General features: G+C 47.7%; 1 protein-coding gene across 1 annotated transcript in view; it reads right to left on the bottom strand.

The window, feature by feature from the left end:
* Positions 1–3,528: 3,528 nt before the first annotated feature.
* Positions 3,529–18,797, bottom strand: part of shtn1 (shootin 1) — a 116,858-nt gene continuing 101,589 nt past the window's right edge. The window contains exons 11-15 of the mRNA XM_070873968.1: positions 17,411–17,516; positions 13,706–13,785; positions 10,594–10,691; positions 9,002–9,061; positions 3,529–3,666 (exon numbers count right to left, since the gene is read on the bottom strand). Of these exons, the coding sequence (XP_070730069.1) occupies positions 3,529–3,666; positions 9,002–9,061; positions 10,594–10,691; positions 13,706–13,785; positions 17,411–17,516 (482 nt within the window). The remainder of the gene's footprint in view (positions 3,667–9,001; positions 9,062–10,593; positions 10,692–13,705; positions 13,786–17,410; positions 17,517–18,797) is intronic.

Below are 18,797 nucleotides of genomic sequence, written 5' to 3'. Positions count from 1 at the left end.
ACCTGGACGGGGACATACCGGCCACACTACCGAACAAATGCAGAGCCAGCCTGCTTAGCAGTTGTGGGCCCACCATCTACGGTCTCGTCAGGGACTTACTAGTCCCGGAGAAGACAACCACCAAGAGCTATGAGGAACTTGTAACAATCATACAGGAAACAACTAAAACCAAAAGAAAGCATCCTCACAGCCAGGCACCGGTTCTACATTTACCGGCGACCTGAGGGCCAAGAAATTGCCAAGTATGCTGCACACTTAAGAAGACTAGCTGCACCGTGTGAGTTTGTCAACCACCTTAATGAAGCACTAAGGGACATTTTGTCATCGGAATCGGCCACGAAGGCCTCCTACACAAATTGCTCTCGGCTGACACTATGGTCACTCTGCAGAAAGCAATTCAAGTGAGCCAGGTCTACATGGTTTCGGCCAGCGACTCCAGGTGAATACTGACCCAGGACTCTAAACTGGCAAGCGCAGTGCACTGCATGGACACTTCTAAAGGCAGAAATGCTGCCCCGAGTCCCGCAACCCTGAGTCCGCCACATGGGGCAAACCGGATGGCCCCGTGCTGGCGCTGTGGAGGAAACCACAGGGCCCACCAGTGCCACTATAAAGACTATGCATGCAAAGGCTGCAAAGAAAAAGGGCACCTTCAGAGAATGTGCAGAAAAGGCTGTACTCACTGTGTCTCTGATGAGTTGGCTGATCACCGGGGCTCCGACACAGATGAAGATGTAGCTGCTCTAACCCTGGGAGAGGAGTATGGAATCTTTACCTGCTCCACTGGAAGTTCTCCGTGGATGATGGAAGTGGACATCGACGGGGCCCCAGTCTCCATGGAGATCGACACAAGCGCGAGCCAGTCTGTGATGAGCCAAAAGACCTTTGAAAAAATTTGGAGGAATCCTGCCACTCGACCAAAACTGTCTCTTGTCCAGGCAAAGCTACTCACTTACACCAAAGGTAAAATCCAAATCGTTGGCAGTGTAGACGTCTAGGTCTCCCAGGGCGGCATGTTGCACAAACTCCCCTTGTGGATTGTAGCCGGCGACGGTCCCACGCTGCTGGGCAGGAATTGGGTGAACCGGGTCCACATCAGGCGAAGTGGTGCTGTGGAAGAAAAGACCACCACAGCCTGCCTGCAGCAAGACCACAGAATGACTGCAGCACCACAAGCATGTGGAAGAAAAGACCACCACAGCCTGCCTGCAACAAGACCACAAAATGGCTGCCGCACCACAAGAACATGGAAGAAAGGAGCACCACAAAATGGCTGCTGCTTGGTGAGCAGCAGACCTGCATTCAAAATGCGAGTAATCATGGAGAAGCATCATGTGACATCGAATCGGATTTGAAAGCTCCCTTAAAGGTGACCAGTAACCAAAAAAATTTAAAGGGGAAGTTTCAACTATTTGAGTACACAGACTTTAAAGCTAAAGATGCAATTAAAGGGTGCAAGTATGAAAATGTATGCAATGTAACCATGAATTGTGATGCTGGTTTAACTAATGTGACTAATGAGATGAATGCAGGTGTCAGTAAGGTTAAGAACAAGTTTATTATGCTTAACAATAATGATAGAGATTGTGAAATGCTTAATGTAACCATGTCTGTTGAAACCAGGACACCCAAAAGTGATGCAAGTGCAAGAATGTATAATGCAGGCTCGACTATGTGTGATCAGAGCCAAGGTGTCATGTATACCGGTAGGACACTGCCAAAGGACAATGGGTCCTGCAGGGACCATGCTAATGCCAATGGAATCCCCCTGTGGGAGACCCCCAGGTACAGCAGACTACCTGACCATGTAGCCTGGAGCTTTGGAACGAATGTGATGCCCCTTGCAGGACATACACACAGGCAGTGGGAGCAGACCCACTACAGAGACAGTGGTCAATGGAGAGCCCAGCCATCAATGGCAACTGGCACCAGACCAGCCCTACAGCCCCTGGCCACCAGAGCCAACACCAGAAGCATGAGGCCAATACCTTCCAGCTTCCCTGTCAAACCCTGGGATGACCTGACCCTGATTCCCATTGGTGGACAAGGAGCCCACCCAGTCTTGTGGCCCTGCCCACTACCCCACAATTACCCACATCACAGTGTATACACATCACCCACTGCTGCCGTGGTTACCTCCCCGAGGGATCCCACAACAGTGACACCCACTTGGTTTGTGTGTGAGGGAGGGGAAACGTACTAGGCCAGCCTCAAGCACAGGGGTCACACCTGGCAACTACACAACCCTCACCACAACCTCCCATAGCCCACCACTGATCACCTCCCCTGGTCATGACAACTAGGATATGAAAAATGCTCAGGGGGAGTATTGTGTATGCATGCCTGTTTACTGTGTGGTGTCTGTAACACTGTATGCAACATTGAATGTACCCTTGTACTATACACACCTTACCGGTACACTAGAGGGTGCTGTTGCTGGAGACCCAAGGGTTGCTTGCACACAGCAGGAAACCCGGTATAAAAGGGAACTCGCAGCTTGTTGATCACACTCAGGAGCTGGAACAAAAGACTGCAGGTCTGCAGAATTTAAGCACCATACCCTGCCTCGTGAAGTCATTACTAAAGGTGCCTACATACACCACAATTTGCGCCATTTTTTGGGAGCAGGCTGTTCTTTTTGGCCTAATTTGAAAAACCACAGTTTCACCAATCAATTTGCACCAGTGTAACTCAGTTAGTTACGATTTTTTTAGGCCAGTTTTTTTTTCAGCCGAAGGGTGCGTAATCAGCCACCTACGCTAATTCTGGCCATTTAGGGAAGTTAGGCCAGTTTTTTTTCAGCCAAAGGGTGCGTAACCAGCCACCTACGCCAATTCTGGCCATTTAGGGAAGTTTGGCCAGCTGAGAGTTACTCCAGTTGTGCTTAGGCCAGCGTATGTGGCCTCAGCAGAAAAACCTTCCCTAGAGTTAAGGAAATCGGCGCAGCAGATGCCCGGACACACTAAAAGAATTGAAAAACGCATAGCAGCAACTTACCTCCACCCCCGCCTGAAAGCTGTCCGGTCCCATTCTCTGTCCCCATTCTCCCAGCTCGGTCCCCATTCTCCCGGGCCGGTCCACACAGAGAGAGAATATATCCGGGAACCGAGAATGAGACCGAACCGGGAGAATGGGGACCGAGAATGGGACCGGACCTGCAAGCCCTTCGGGCGGGGTTGGAGGTAAGTTGCTGCTATGTCTTTTTGAATTCTTTTAATGTGTTGAGAGCTGGCTGCATGCTTCACGTTGCATCCTCAGCTCGCATTGTGTCCCTGGTTACCATGGCAGCCTGATCTTTTTGCCGCAGATCAAGGCTCCACCCCCAAAACTAAAGGTCGGGTTAGGCCACGCCAAAATGAAGAAATCCAATGGGGAAACTTAGATTTTTTTGGGGGCGTACTGGGGCCTCAAAAAATCGTGCGTAACTCTTCAAGTACGTGAAAAAAATGCTTTGGGGAAAATTGAGCCCATAATAATTATCAGATAACCACGTGATTAGGGACATATTGAAGGATCACAAGCTATAGATTATAAGCAGAGGACTAGTGAGAACTTGCCATCAGCACTAGTTTCTGTTGCTGCCTTCCTGCGCTGTAGGATTCTTTCCAGCTCATTTTCTTCAGTAAGCGGAGTAATGGTTGTCAGTGTTCCATCTTTACTAGATTTCTTCAGAAGAAAACAAATCCATTACAAAAGCACAATTTAAAGTTAGTGCACGACAACATCGGCATCATGAGTTCCAATGAAGGGTCATCGACCTGAAACTTTAACTCTGTTTCTCCCTCCATGAATGCTGCCTAATCTGCTGAGTATTTCCAGTAGTTTCGGTTTTCATTTCAGATTTCAGCATCCGCAGTATTTTGTTTTTGTAACATGTTCTGGACAACATAAGCAGCTTTGAGGCCTGAGAGTATTGGTTAACTACTTTCATTAGCTGGTAGCAAAGACTTCAAGTTACACTACTGATTGCAAACCAGCAAGAGGCCAGCCACATTTAAGAGTTTGCCTGCAATAGTAAATTGTAGCAATTTGTGAATAAGGCTTTCAGACAAAGCAAGTTTCATTTTCTGGAATATTTCCTCCCTTAAAGGGGACCTCTCGCATATCTACAGAAGGATATTTATAGTTTTATTACAAACCAGACCTTGTGCCATATGTTCGAAACAAGAATCATTTTTAAAGTTGCATTTTCAACCTCTGAGGGGCAAGGGATACTTTGTTACAATGCATTTGGGATAAGATAACAATGTATGTCTGGCTTGCACTTTGCAGCTGTGCTTCATAAGTCTCTACAGAATTTTACATCACACAAAAAAATTCTTTCCATTGTGTGAAAAATTACAGAGCACAAGCTGTCTTACCGGAAATTAAAGAACAATAGCGACATTTCCCACAGCAGTATTACAACCTGGATTTCCCCACAATATGGGAGAGCACAGTTCATAAAAACATGGGGCAGGATTTATAAAATCATGATTAAAATTTACAACTGACCAAATAAAGCAGTTTTTTTTTAAACAAATGAGCATAGTGGGCATCAAGGATTAACTGGCAACATTTAAGACCAAAATTATACCAATCAAACATAGATTATTTCATTCTGGCCCATATCACTCCAGATATAAATTTCGCAAACACATTTGCACATTTGTTCCTAATCTCAAGGATCCAACAACTTCACTAATACGTTTTTGGAACACAAATTTTGACAATCTGGTCACTGTTCAATAGGTAATCTGACTACCCTGACAAAAAAAGTTGATTGAGTGGACAAAGTTCCCTCTGAACACAATGTGGAAAAATTAATATCAGAGTTTGTAAGTGTACGCATAAAGAGGTATCACACACTGCAGCATTGGTGAAGAGCAAAGCACCCATACAAGGGTTTTTAAACAGATTTACAGCAGTGGCCAGATTGTCAAATTTGCGAAGCTGTTTGATTCTTGAGATTAGAAACAATTATTTATTTAAGAAATTTAAATCTGGTGCAATGGTGGCATGTTATGAGTCAGAATGTGGCAGCCTGTTCGTGAGACTCTTCACTTTTCATTAACATAAACACATCACATTTAATAGCAATGTAACTGTTATGTATGTAAACATTGTAACTATGTAAGACTTGCCACCAGAGGGCGCAACTTTTGGAGGCCCAAGTATCACCTGCACACCTCGTGCAAGTGAGTATAAAATGTTGTCTGCCATGCTGCTTAGGCACTCTGGAGTTGTATTAAAGAGACTAAGGTCACATCAGTTTTAGCTCACAGTACTCAGTCCTGTGGAGTTCTTCCATAATTAACAGTAACTGCTGCATAAAACAAATATATTGCGGGTGAAATTTGTGAAAGTTCACTAAAGAGCAAAGCAACTGATTGTGATAAAAAGAGAGAAATTTTTTTAAAAGAGGGGAAAAGTAAGGAAAATAAACAAGCTTGCATTTATACAACATGTTACTACATCTCGCAAAATGTCTCAAAGCACGTCACATATAATGAATTACTTTAAGGTCAGTAATGGTTATGTAGTTGAACATAGCAGCCATTTTGTGCACAGGGTGTTCCCTCAAACAGCAATACAGGTGCAGTGCCCGAATCCGGAACCCTCGGGACTGAGGCTGTTCCAGATTTTGCGTTTTGCCGGATTTTGGATCGTCTTTCTGACGTCATGAATCTGGAAACACCTGAGCCCAGGTTAGAGTATTTCTGGATTTCAGAACATCAGAAGTTGGTGGTGTTAGCCAGGCGATGAGGTCGGCAGCCGGGGCCCCACCGCCGGAGAAGTGCTCGGGTGGGCCCTGCTGCCAGGAAAGAGTTCGGGCAGGCCCCACCGAGGAGGTGATTGGGTGGGGCCCGCCAAAGAGCTGGTCGGGCGGCCCCATCACGGAGGAGGTGTTCGGGTGGGCCGGCGAGGGGGCCTTGAGGTAAGGGCAGTGGCGGCGAGGCGAGACCCGAGGTCGGGCAACGTTGAGGCAAGGTGTGGTGAGGCGAGGCCCGAGGTCGGGCAGCGGCGAGGCGAGGGGTGATGAGGCGAGGCCCGAGGTCGGGCAGCGGCGAGGCGAGGCCCGAGGTCGGGCAGCGGTGAGGCGAGGCCCAAGGTGAGGCAGTGGTGAGGCAAGGCCCGAGGTCGGGCAGCGGTGAGGCGAGGTGTGGTGAGGCAAGGCCCGAGGTCGGGCAGCGGCGAGGCGAGGCCCGAGGTCGGGCAGCAGTGAGGCGAGGGATGGTGAGGCGAGGCCCGAGGTCGGGCAGCGGTGAGGCGAGGGATGGTGAGGCGAGGCCCGAGGTCGGGCAGCGGTGAGGCGAGGGATGGTGAGGCGAGGCCCGAGGTCGGGCAGCGGTGAGGTGAGGTGAGGTACGGTGAAGCGAGGCCCGGGTTCGGGCAGCAGTGAGGCGAGGGACGGTGAGGCGAGGCTCGAGGTCGGGCAGCGGTGAGGCGAGGGATGGTGAGGCGAGGCCCGAGGTCGGGCAGCGGTGAGGCGAGGGATGGTGAGGCGAGGCCCGAGGTCGGGCAGCGGTGAGGTGAGGTGAGGTACGGTGAAGCGAGGCCCGGGTTCGGGCAGCAGTGAGGCGAGGGACGGTGAGGCGAGGCTCGAGGTCGGGCAGCGGTGAGGCGAGGCCCGAGGTCGGGCAGCGGCGAGGTGAGGGACGGTGAGGCGAGGCCCGAGGTCGGGAAGCGGTGAGGCGAGGGATGGTGAGGCGAAGCCCGGGGTCAGGCAGTGGTGAGGTGAGGGACGGAGAGGCGTGGCCCGAGGTCGGGCAGCGGTGAGGCGAGGCCCGAGGTCGGGCAGCCGTGAGGCGAGGGACGGTGAGGCGAGCCTCGAGGTCGGGCAGCGGTGAGGCGAGGGACGGTGAGGCGAGGCCCGAGGTCGGGCAGCGGTGAGGCGAGGGACGGTGAGGCGAGGCTCGAGGTTGGGCAGCGGCGAGGCGAAGGACGGTGAGGCGAGGGATGGTGAGGCGAGGCTCGAGGTTGGGCAGCAGTGAGGCGATGGACGGTGAGGCGAGGCTCGAGGTCGGGCAGCGGCGAGGCGAAGGACGGTGAGGCGAGGGATGGTGAGGCGAGGCTCGAGGTTGGGCAGCGGCGAGGCGATGGACGGTGAGGCGAGGCTCGAGGTCGGGCAGCGGCGAGGCGAAGGACGGTGAGGCGAGGGATGGTGAGGCGAGGCCCGGGGTCAGGCAGTGGTGAGGTGAGGGACGGAGAGGCGTGGCCCGAGGTCGGGCAGTGGTGAGGCGAGGCCCGAGGTCGGGCAGCGGTGAGGTGAGGGACGGTGAGGCGAGGCCCGAGGTCGGGCAGCGGCGAGGCGAAGGACGATGAGGCGAGGCCCGAGGTCGGGCAGCAGCGAGGCGAGGCCCGAGGTCAGGCAGTGGTGAGGTGAGGTGAGGTACGGTGAAGTGAGGCCCGAGTTCGGGCAGCGGTGAGGCGAGGGATGGTGAGGCGAGGCCCGAGGTCAGGCAGTGGTGAGGTGAGGGACGGAGAGGCGAGGCCCGAGGTCGGGCAGTGGTGAGGTGAGGGACGGTGAGGCAAGGCCCGAGGTCGGGCAGCGGTGAGGTGAGGGACAGTGAGGCAAGGCCCGAGGTCAGGCAGCGGTGAGGGACGGTGAGGCAAGGCCCGAGGTCGGGCAGCAGCGGGACCTCGAGTTCGGCAGGGTCAGCGGGCCTGGATTCGGGAATATTTTACGGATTCCATACGACCCTGTCACCAATCGGTCCGGATTCCGGATTCCGGAACACCAGATTTTGGATGCTCAACCTGTACATGAATGACCAGTTAATCTATTTTTTGGTGGTGCTGTTTGAAGGAAGATGTCGGCCAGGACACTAGAGGAACTCCCTGCGTTCTTCAAGAAGTGCAATGTGATTGTTAATGCCCACCTGAACCATGAGAACAGGCAGCTGAGGCTTTGGACTAACGTCTCATCCAAACAACGTGATTACCAACTAGGACTGAATACAACAACTGAATCCAAAACTAGAAATCCAATTTTGATCCGAATCTTATTTTTCATTGCCTTATGCCTTCCTTTTCCACTCCTGAAGAGGTCAACTCCTGCTGGGATATGGTTCCACTGGCACAAGGAGTACTCCAAAACCTCGCAAACTGGTCAGTCTTTACGTGCCAGTCTAAAAATAATTGTTGACGGGCTATTCAATCATAGGGGGCTTCTCACAGCTCATCCCAATCCTGTCCTCATCTGATATTTGGATACATGCGCTTTTCACTAATGATTCCTGGATAAAAATCAGGAGTGAGAACTTGGAATGATTTCCCCTCAATAGCTGAGGAAGGTCAACTGTAATGTGTCCACAGCCACCCTTCCTAAGATGAACTAATTGACACTGAACTGAAAGTGAAACTGGAACCCTGTGTTCTGCATGGCTGAGTTACACAGGGTCACTGGGAGAGCTGCATCTTCCAAGCTTGATAAATACCCCTCCTCATACACGCATACATACATTTTTATGTGTGTTTCATTTTTTTCAAGCTGCAGCACTTGTGTTCAAAAACAGGAAGCTATGCCTATTTGAGTCTGTCAGTATTTATCGTACAAAGCAGCGAATTAATTTAGTCTGTGGACATCATCAGCAGCGTCCAAACCTAATGCACAGCATCTGTTGCCTTTCCGTCCAACAGTTAACAGTGGTAATCCTCTTTAACTTGTTTATTCGCAACCATTAGGTCATCTCTCTCACATTGGATTGGTTAGGCAGATTATGTTGCTTTAAAAGGAATCAAAACAAAGCCCATGGTTATCCAACTAGAGCCACTTCAGTTGACTTCCTGGTCTTATACTGCTGGTCCATGCGAGGAATATGGGAAGTCAATTAGAGGGTGGGAGAAGCCCATATACAGAAAAAGGGCTAAAATGACCCGGTCACTCTTGGGCATTTTTGACAAGAGCGGTTGCAGACATTTGTGGACAAGTTATATGATTGGCCGCACAGTGAAAAAGAAACCCGAATAGATGGAGATAAAAAATTTTAAATACTCGGGAATTAAATTCAGAACGTACCAGTATTCCTCTGAGCTCCCGTAAAGCATTATCTGGAGGTTTATTCTTGATCAATGGAGTCTAGAAACAAGCAAGTGGACTGTAACCATGAAGAGCAAACTACCCAAATACAAGACTGATTAACCGCATTAATGGCTGCAACCAACAGTCTCTAAAGAATTCAGAGCTAAATAATCTGTACTGTTCCATCAGGAAAATGGGGACAATGAAAGAAAACAAACAGATGAACTTTGGTGAAAAGCCTTTTCAGGGAATAAAACAAGGAGAAGGAAGTAACATTTGTCAGGGTTAATTATATGCTTGTGAGCTGCAATTTACAATGACCTTTAAACTGTGCAAAATCTTGACTAGTCTGGTAGTTACTGAATTAAATAAAATTATGTCTATTGGTACAAAGTTTATTTAGTACAAATCGAGGTGCATATTAGGAGAAAAAAAACTTAAAACTAAACAAAGGAAGGATGCAAATGTTACTTTGCTTCAGAATCTCAAATGCTTCTGTAGATTTATACAGTTAAGAATTTTAGCACTAGCTTACAAGAATTTATAGTATAATTCAGATATAATGGCACGCAGTTACATTGATTAGGAGTCTGATAAAATCTTGATACTATAAAAATAGCCCAACCCTGTACTGGATAGATGCAGCCAGGACTAAAGTGATTAAACTCAGTGACAGCTTCATGCACCTTAGTAGTTATGTAACAATCCAGAGGGACTGGGATGTGGGAAGATGAGCGGGGTGGAGAATCTGTAGAAAGTCAGGACATGGAAAATTTATTTTTGGTCGGGCAGATGTCGTGACGGGTGCGTCTTTGCAGCAGGTCGGCTGCCCCGACCAGTCATCAGCGCCGCTTGGCCATGCCACGTCACGCTGACCCGTCACAACATACCTCCTCTTCAGTTAAAGGGGAAGGCCGCTCTGAACTCCGCAAAGTTTTTAGTTAGGTTCACTGGGCCACCAGGGAGGGTTTCGGCCGGGCCAGTGGCCTGGCACCCAAGAGGGGGTGCCAGGCTGCTTGGCCGAACCTGTGCGCATTATTGTCAGCCCGACCTAGCAGTCAGCTGACAATAAAAAATGAAATGGCATCGCCGGCAGCACGCCCTCCCCTTTAAGGGCAGACGTACCGCCAAGCCAAAGACAGCTCCCCGCTGGGGAAAGCCGTCAGTGGCACTGACCAGCGGTGGCACCGCTCCCGTGGGGCAATTTCCCACGGGGGGTCAGGAAGCGGGTCGCCGCCAGTCGGTAAGGGGTCAGCGTGTGCCCGGGTGGTGTGGTAACCCGTTCCCACTGCTTCCGGCTCGGGGACAATTTTGGATGGGTCAGCCCATCTGTTCACCCCCAGTCGGTAAGGCCTCTCCGCTCCATTCCCGCCTCTTAGAGCTAATGGTGCTTATGGAGGGGTGCAATTTTGGCTCCTGTATATGTAATTGTACAAAAGTATGTCTGGTGGAGACTCTGGTGAGGTCTTGCCTAAACTCACCCAAGACTATTATTCCATCATTTTGGGTGTAGATTTTGTACTTTGAAAAGGGAGAGAAATGCATTACAAGTTTCGAATAAAAATAAATTGTAGTAACTATTGTCTTACCTTGTCAGTACGGTTAACTTTCTTAAGGTGAACACCCTTCTTAATTCTCTCCATCATTTCATCAACTGCCTGTTTCTTCAGGTCATCTAAAGGCGATCCTGCAGGAAAATTTACCTCATGGATTTGAAAAGTAATAATTCGGGAAACAAATTTCTCACACATACAACTGGTGTAACGATGCCTCTGCAAGATCCTACAAATCCCCTGGGAGGACAGACGCACCAACATTAGCGTCCTCGACCAGGCCAACATCCCCAGCATTGAAGCACTGACCACACTTGATCAGCTCCGCTGGGCAGGCCACATTGTTCGCATGCCAGACATGAGACTCCCAAAGCAAGTGCTCTACTCGGAACTCTTTCACGGCAAACGAGCCAAAGGTGGGCAGCGGAAACGTTACAGGGACACCCTGAAAGCCTCCCTGAAAAAGTGCAACATCCCCACTGACACCTGGAAGTTCCTGGCCAAAGAGCGCCCTAAGTTGAGGAAGTGCATCCGGGAGGGCACTGAGCACCTCGAGTCTCATCGCCGAGAGCATGCAGGCAGCGGAAAGAGCGTGTAGGAAACCTATCCCACCCACCCTTTCCCTTAACAACTATCTGTTCCACCTGTGGCAGGTACTGTGGTTCTCGTATTGGACTGTTCAGCCACCTAGGGACTAATTTGTAAGAGTGGAAGCAAGTCTTCCTCGATTCCGAGGAACTGCCTATGATGATCTTCATCATGTACTGCACACACGGTTAGAAACATTGTGCTTCACGCTTGTGTAGGCTTAAAACTACAGAAGCATTTTCTATGATTTGCAACTTTAGCACCTGTAATGTATTTGCTTCATGGGTTCTTTGCTTAAGAATTCATAGCAACACATTGCTATTAAGAAATAGTTGGCTTATTAGCAAAGGTTTAACAATCACACTACGCATTACCAGTTCATCCACCAGGCTCACAACCACCTGCCTCATCGTGGATCCTCTAAACCCAACTGGCTGGGGTTTTATTGAGTCTTGTGAACATCATGTGACTGGCCAAGCCACTCACAATTCAACAGCTCTACAAACCTGTGAGCATACTCACAGATGCATACATTACAAGCACTCTAGTTGCTGAATGAAGTCACTTAAATATCTACAATAACTTGCTTATTTTCAAGAAAATTAAGAACGCTCAAATTACTATAAAAATATGCAATAGAATACCAATGCATCCCTGTGGTTTTTATTTACAGCTGTAACTTGCCTGTGGTGTTGCCCACAGTCGGCTGATGAATCTAAGTTTTTCTTGTATACAAGAAGGTCATGCAGCTTGGGGCACTTCAGAACCTCACTTCACTGAGCCATCAAAAGCCTGTGATAGTTGACATAGCAAAATTGAATAGGAAAGGCGAGACAAAAGGAGGCCAACCTAACCCAATCATTTCAAAAGCATGTAAGGATGGTCACAGTGTAGGTAGAAGAAAACTTGCATTTATAGCACCTTTCACAAACTCAGGACGTCCCAAAGCGTTTTAAAGGCAATTAAGTATTGGTGGCGTGTAGTCACTGTTGTAATGTCGGAAACACAGATAGAATACAGTATAAATGAAACAGTAACAGCAGTATTTTTAATTTATTCATTCATAGGATGTGGGTGTTGCTGGGAAGGCCAGCATTTATTGCCCATCCCTAATTGCTCTTGAGAAGATGGTGGTGAGCCGCCTTCTTGAACTGCTGCAGTTCGTATGGTGAAGGTACACCCACAGTGCTGTTAGGGAGGGAGTTCCCAGATTTTGACATAGCAATGACGAAGGAATGGCAATATATTTCCAAATCAAGCTTGTGTGTAACTTTGAGAGGAACTTGATGGTGTTCCCATAAGCCTGCTGCCCTTGTCCTTCTAGGTGGTAGAGGTCACAGGTTTCAGAAGTACTGTTGAAGAAGCCTTGGCAAGTTGCAGCCACGTTGCACCAATGGTGGAGGGAGTGAATGCCTAAGGTGGTGGATGGGTTGGTGATCAAGTGGACTGCTTTGCCTGGATAGTGTCAAGCTTCTTGAGAGTTGTTTGAGCAGCAGTCATCCAGGCAAGTGGAGAGTATTCCATCACACTCCTAACTTGTGCCTTGGAGGTGGTGGAAAGGCTTTGGGGACTCAGGGGGTGAGATACTTGCAGCAGAAACCCAGCCTCTGACCTGCTTTTGACACCGCAGTATTTATGAGGCTGGTCCAGTTAAGTTTCTGGTCAATGGTGACCCCAAGGATGTTGATGGTGCGGGATTTAATGATGATAATACCACTGAATGTCAAGGGAAGGTGGTTAGACTCTCTCTTGTTGGAGATAATCATTACATGGCATTTGTGTGGCGCGAATGCGATTTGCCACTTATCAGCCTAAGCCTGGACGTTGTCCAGGTCTTGCTGCATGCACACACAGACTGCTTCATTATCACACCTGATATGATGTTGCTTCATACAAGCTAACAAAACATATACAGTTCTTTATAAAAGCACGGGGCAAGTTTGGCTGCAAACAGATGATGAGGTGTACTGAACAATTCAACAACTAATCATCATTTTAAGAAATTAAGGTTCCATCATAGTTATATATTAATCAATGAAGGGGTTAAAATCATTACTATTTCTAAAAGTATTGTCGGTAAGCTTGTAATTCTCAGAAGTGTAGTGTGTGATGGGAAAGCAGGCTTATCATGAAGAGGCAAGCTGTGGGAACTGCTGGTTTACATAGCATGGTACGAGATAATGATACAAAGGAGGATTGAAACACTCCAGTTTGTCTGTCCTTAATAACAAATATAATGAAGGACACATAGGCCTTGGAACGTGTTAGAGGAAATAACCAATGGAAAACTTCCGTGCATTTCTTCATGATTTTGTATGTATTTTGAATGTATAAAAATAGCAGCCTCGGAGCAGCTCGGAGAGAATGGCTGGTTTGGGTCACCGAGTTATTGAACTTGTGTAGAAGCTGTCTCTCCCTCGATCGAGTGCTTTATAATAAACAATTCTTTTCTCCGAAACAGAGTATCTTTGTAATACTCCACAACAATCAACATTTAACTTATTTTTTAAAAACATAATTAACCATACACAATAGCAATTCTTTAGATAATGTTACTCACCTGATTCCTCAGAAAGGGCTTTTTCAACCCCAGACAAATTGGATGCTTGCTGTCTTTTACAAATGATCATCATAAGATTTCTGTTGAAATATAAACGTATTTTTCTTAAAACCTCTGTTCAGATGCCAACACAAGTCATTCTGCAAAATACACAATGCCTAATGTCTCTGAACCAGCTCACAGATAATGAACTAATGATCATGCGAACGATTCTGGCATCATATGCTCTGTTGAGGAAGCCACACTCACAGGGAGTGCAGAGTAGAGAAAGGACAACAATATGGTAGGTGATTCATTAACTGGCATTCCCTGCGAGAATGGTTTCTGCTGGGAACGCCGAATCACACCTAGGTTTCAGGAGCCGCAGTTGAAAAATCTATACGCATCCTATTCAAGATTGCACCAAAGTATAATATTTACTTGTAATGTCATATTTTTCAAATCATTGCAAGTATTTTTCTTATGGTAAGATTAACTGTATTGCAACATTTTTGTAAAAGAGTAATTTCCACAAAAATGCATGCTAACCCAAGAAAATATCCTGGTCTGGTGACTAACACCAGACATTTAAGGAGTCATGTTATGAATACTCCCTAACAATGGGAGCCTCGCCACCAGCAGTAGACTTGTGAAATGACCCTTTCAGTCGTTGGAAAACTGTGGGCCGGGTGCACCTAAATTTTCAAAATATGGTGCCAGCAGATGAGACAGCCATAGTCAACAGCCACTGAATTTCCAATATGCGCTGCCAGCAAGTGCGGCTCCCCACCATCAGTGCAGAATTATAACCTTACTGCTTTAGAGTAGATTTCTCAGCCTGGAAATTAGTGTTGGTGTAAAACCTGCAGATTACCAAGTAATAATATCAGGACTGCAGAACAGCACACATTTCCTGACTGTTTATAGCAGTGGCAAATTCTGTTAAGAGTGAGTGGTTTACTGCGTGCTATCGCATGGAAGATATGCATTAGGCTAGTTTAGCTTGTTATTACTGGTTTAACAACCACTCTCATATTGTGCACATCAATTGGACATTGCATCAAAGGCTTGTTTGAATGGATAAGTAAACTGTTGCACTGTCAACCTTCTAAATTCTGAACTCTCACAACAGTAGGATTGTGTATGAGCTGAAGCTTATGCAGCATTGAAGCCCTGGAGCTATCTTCCCTGCAGCCCTGCACCTCCCTTCCCATTGTCAAAAACTTTCACTACAATAGGTACAATCTGTAGCATCACCTGTCTCTGCCCTTGCCTCAGCTCATCTGCTGCTGAAGCCTTCATCCATGCTTTTGTTACCTCTAGGCTTGACTATTCCACCGCACTCCTGGCTGGCCTCCCACATTCTACCCTACGTAAATTGAGGTGATGCAAAACTCAGCTACCTGTGTCCTAACTCGCACCAAGTTCCGCTCACCCATCATCACCATCATAGGCAGTTCCTCAAAATCGAGGAAGACTTACTTCCACTCAAAATGAGTTCTCAGATGGCTGTACAGTCCAATGGGGGAATTACAGTCTCTGTAACAGGTGGGGCAGACGGTGGTTGAAGGAAAGGGTGAGTGGGAAGACTGGTTTGCCACATGCTCCTTCTATTCTCTGCGCTTGTTTTCTGCATGCTCTTGGCGACGAGACGAGTAGCTCAGCGCCCTTCCGGATGCTCTTCCTCCCCTTTGGGCGGTCTTGGGCCAGGGATTCCCAGGTGTTGGTGGGGATGTTGCACTTTATCAAGGAGGCTTTGAGGGTGTCCTTGAAACGTTTCCTCTGCCCACCTGGGCTCGCTTGCCGTGTAGGAGTTCCAAGTACAGCGCTTGCTTAGAGAGTCTTGTGTCGGGCATGCAGACGATGTGGCCCGCCAAACGGAGCTGGTCAAGTGTGGTCAGTGCTTCAATGCTGGGGATGTTGGCCTGAGCGAGAACACTGATGTCGGTGCGGCCATCCTCCCAGTGGATTTGCAGGATTTTGCGGAGGCAATGCTGGTGGTACTTCTCCAGCACTTTGAGATGTCTGCTGTATATGGTCCACATCTCTGAGCCATATAGGAGGGCAGGTATCACTACTGCCCTGTAGACCATAAGCTTGGTGCCAGATTTGAGGTCTTTGTCTTCAGACACTCTTCCCTCAGGCAACTGAAGGCTGCACTGGCATACTGGAGGCGGTGTTGGACCTCGTCATCGATGTCTGCCCTTGCTGATAGTAGGCTCCCGAGGTAGGGAAAATGGTCCACATTGGTCCAAGGCTGCATCATAGATTTTGATGACCTGGGGGGGGGCAGTGCTGTGTGACGGGGTCAAGGTGGTGGAGGACCTTTGCCTTACAGATGTTTAGTGTAAGGCCCATGCTTTCGTATGCCTCGGTGAGGGTGTTGACAATGGCTTTGGAGTTCGGCTTCTGTGTGCACAGACGCAAGCATTGTCTGCGTACTGTAGTTTGATGACAGAGGATGGGATGACCTTGGATCTAGTCTGGAGGCGGCGAAGGTTGAACAGGTTCCCACTGGTTCTATAGTTTAGTTCCACTTCAGTGGGGAGCTTGTTGAGTGTGAGGTGGAGCATTGCAGCAAGGAAGATCGAGAAGAGGGTTGGTGCGATAACGCAGCCCTGCTTGACCCCAGTCCAGATGTGTATTGGGTCTGTGGTGGATCCGTTGGTCAGGATCATGGCTTGCATGTCGTCGTGGAGCAGGCGGAGGATGGCAACAAACTTTTGGGGGCAGCCGAAATGGAGGAGGACGCTCCATAGTCCCTCACGGTTGACAGTGTCAAAGGCCTTTGTGAAGTCAAAGAAGGCCATGTACAAGGATTGACACTGTTCCCTGCATTTCTCTTGTAGTTGTCGCACGGTCCGTTGTACTCGCTGACTTACATTGGCTCCTGGTTAAGCAATGCCTCAATTTCAAAATTCACATCCTTATTTTCAAATCCCTCCATGGCCTCACCTCTCGCTATCTCTGTAATCTCCTCCAGCCCCACAAACCCCGACTGAGATGTCTGTGCTCTTCTAATTCTGCCCTCTTGAGCATCCCTGATTATAATCGCTCAACCATTGGTGGACGTGCCTTCTGTTGCCTAGGCTCCAAGCTCTGGAACTCCCTGCCTAAATCTCTCTGCCTCTCTTTCCTCCTTCAAGATGCTCCTTAAAACATACCTCTTTAACCAAGCTTTTTGTCACCTGAGTTAATTTCTACTAATGCGGCTCGGTGGCAAATTTTTTATCTCATAATACTCCTGTGAAGTGCCTTAAAGGCGCTATATAAATACAAGTTGTTGTTGTAATTGCATTCGGTGCTCCCCTAGCACTGTCTGAAGTCTATCAAGAACAGTAATGGTCAGAGATGTCCAGTGACACACAGTCTGGTGTGGTCACTACCCTACAGATCGATCATTCCAGCCACAAGTAGCTAAGGAGGATGAGGTTGTACAGGGGGCTATGCAGCCTCTTGAGGTTGTCATGATCATGCTACAATCTTACAATCTGTAAAATTGATTTCCTTTGTAGCAAATTAACTTTACTGTATAATGTTAATATATGAAGTACAGCAAATAGAATACTCTAGTATTTAATAATATATGGTTAAAATGTGGCCAAATCTTGTTTTCAGACACTCGATCTATTTTAAAACTCCAACGTACTGTAAATCTAGTCTACTTCATGGAATAAATGGTTGGTATCTCCAAGAATCAGAATAGAAGAAAAATAGTTTTATTACTTGAGAGGGTTTGAAGAAGGTGATGGCAGTGGAAGAGGAGGTGGAGGAGGAGGTGGTGATAGTGTTGGATTTTCTGCTTGTTGGATGCGCTTCCGCAGTTCATCATCTGTAACAGAAGTAGCAGAGTTTTAATCCTATGTTACTAGTACTTGCAAGTCACAGCAAATAATAATGACATTTCTGTATTAGTTGAAGAGATACACCAATTAGATCTGAATCACTGAAGTGAATGTCACTTGTAGTTTCCAAAATAATGATCCTCTCCTGTTTGACTGAGCTCCTCTTCCTCCACCACATCTGCTCCCTAACCAAAACCACTTTCTTCCAAATGTTCAAATATCCCATCTCTGCTCTTGCTCAAACCCTTGTCCGTTTCATTACCACTTCAACACTTTCGCTCCCCAGTATCTTCCTAATCAATATCCCTGCTTCAACTCTGCATAACCATCAGCTCATCTAAACTGCTGCAGACCGCATTCTTCCCGCATTTCGTCTCACACTTAGATCCCCGCTGTCCTCTTCCAGCTTTGCTGCCTCCCTGTGCCCCAAGCAAGCCAATTTCAAAATTTTTGCCCTCATTTTCAAATCACGGGTGTGTCCCACTCTACACGCCTGTTCCTTGCCCCCGCACGCATGCTCGGATCACGTAACACAATTGATGGCCATTCATTCCTGCACTATGCTCCAGCCCCTCCCCCAAACACTGTTTTTCCTCCAGTTTGCTACCTCCCTTCCTGTTTTCAAAAACCTCCTCTTTGTCTACACCTTCAGTTGCCCATCCTAGCTGCTCCATTTTTCCCTGTTCCTCATGCCCATGTCCACTGAAACACCTTTCTCCTTATTGTAAAGAGCTCCAAGATGCCTGTCTGAATGTGAGGAAAGCAATATAAATGTATGTTGCTGTTGCATAATGCAGAAAAGCAGATAAAAAATATTTCATGGAAAATATGTAGTACCGCTGCATCACAGAACCATAATTCACAAATCAGAACAAGTTGGGAAAAATGTTAAGTTTTTACATTGGCACAGCAATTCAGATTCAGTACAGTATTCAAAAAGCAGAAAGTGTCTTGAACTTTGATGAGGGAGCCATCTACAATAATGTGCCTGAAATTCCGGCCTTGCTGGGTGCATACGAAGTGCGCATGAACCCCTGCTTTTCGGGGCACGATGCGCATGCGCTGAAGACCAGCTTTTCCGACCTGTCAAGATTTCGCTTGACAGATCCTCCGCATCCCCGGGAGAAGGACATTCGCATGGGAGAGATTGGACTATTTGCCTAACTCATGCCCAATGAATGTCCTTCAAACTTTTACACCTGGTAAAAGCAGATGCATAGTTTACTTTTCTCAGAGTAAGAGTTTTAAAACATATAAAAATTAAATTT

The sequence above is a fragment of the Pristiophorus japonicus genome, chromosome 3 (genome assembly GCF_044704955.1).
Source record: "Pristiophorus japonicus isolate sPriJap1 chromosome 3, sPriJap1.hap1, whole genome shotgun sequence".
NCBI lineage: Eukaryota > Metazoa > Chordata > Chondrichthyes > Pristiophoridae > Pristiophorus > Pristiophorus japonicus.
This window is presented reverse-complemented; position numbering and strand designations above follow the sequence as displayed.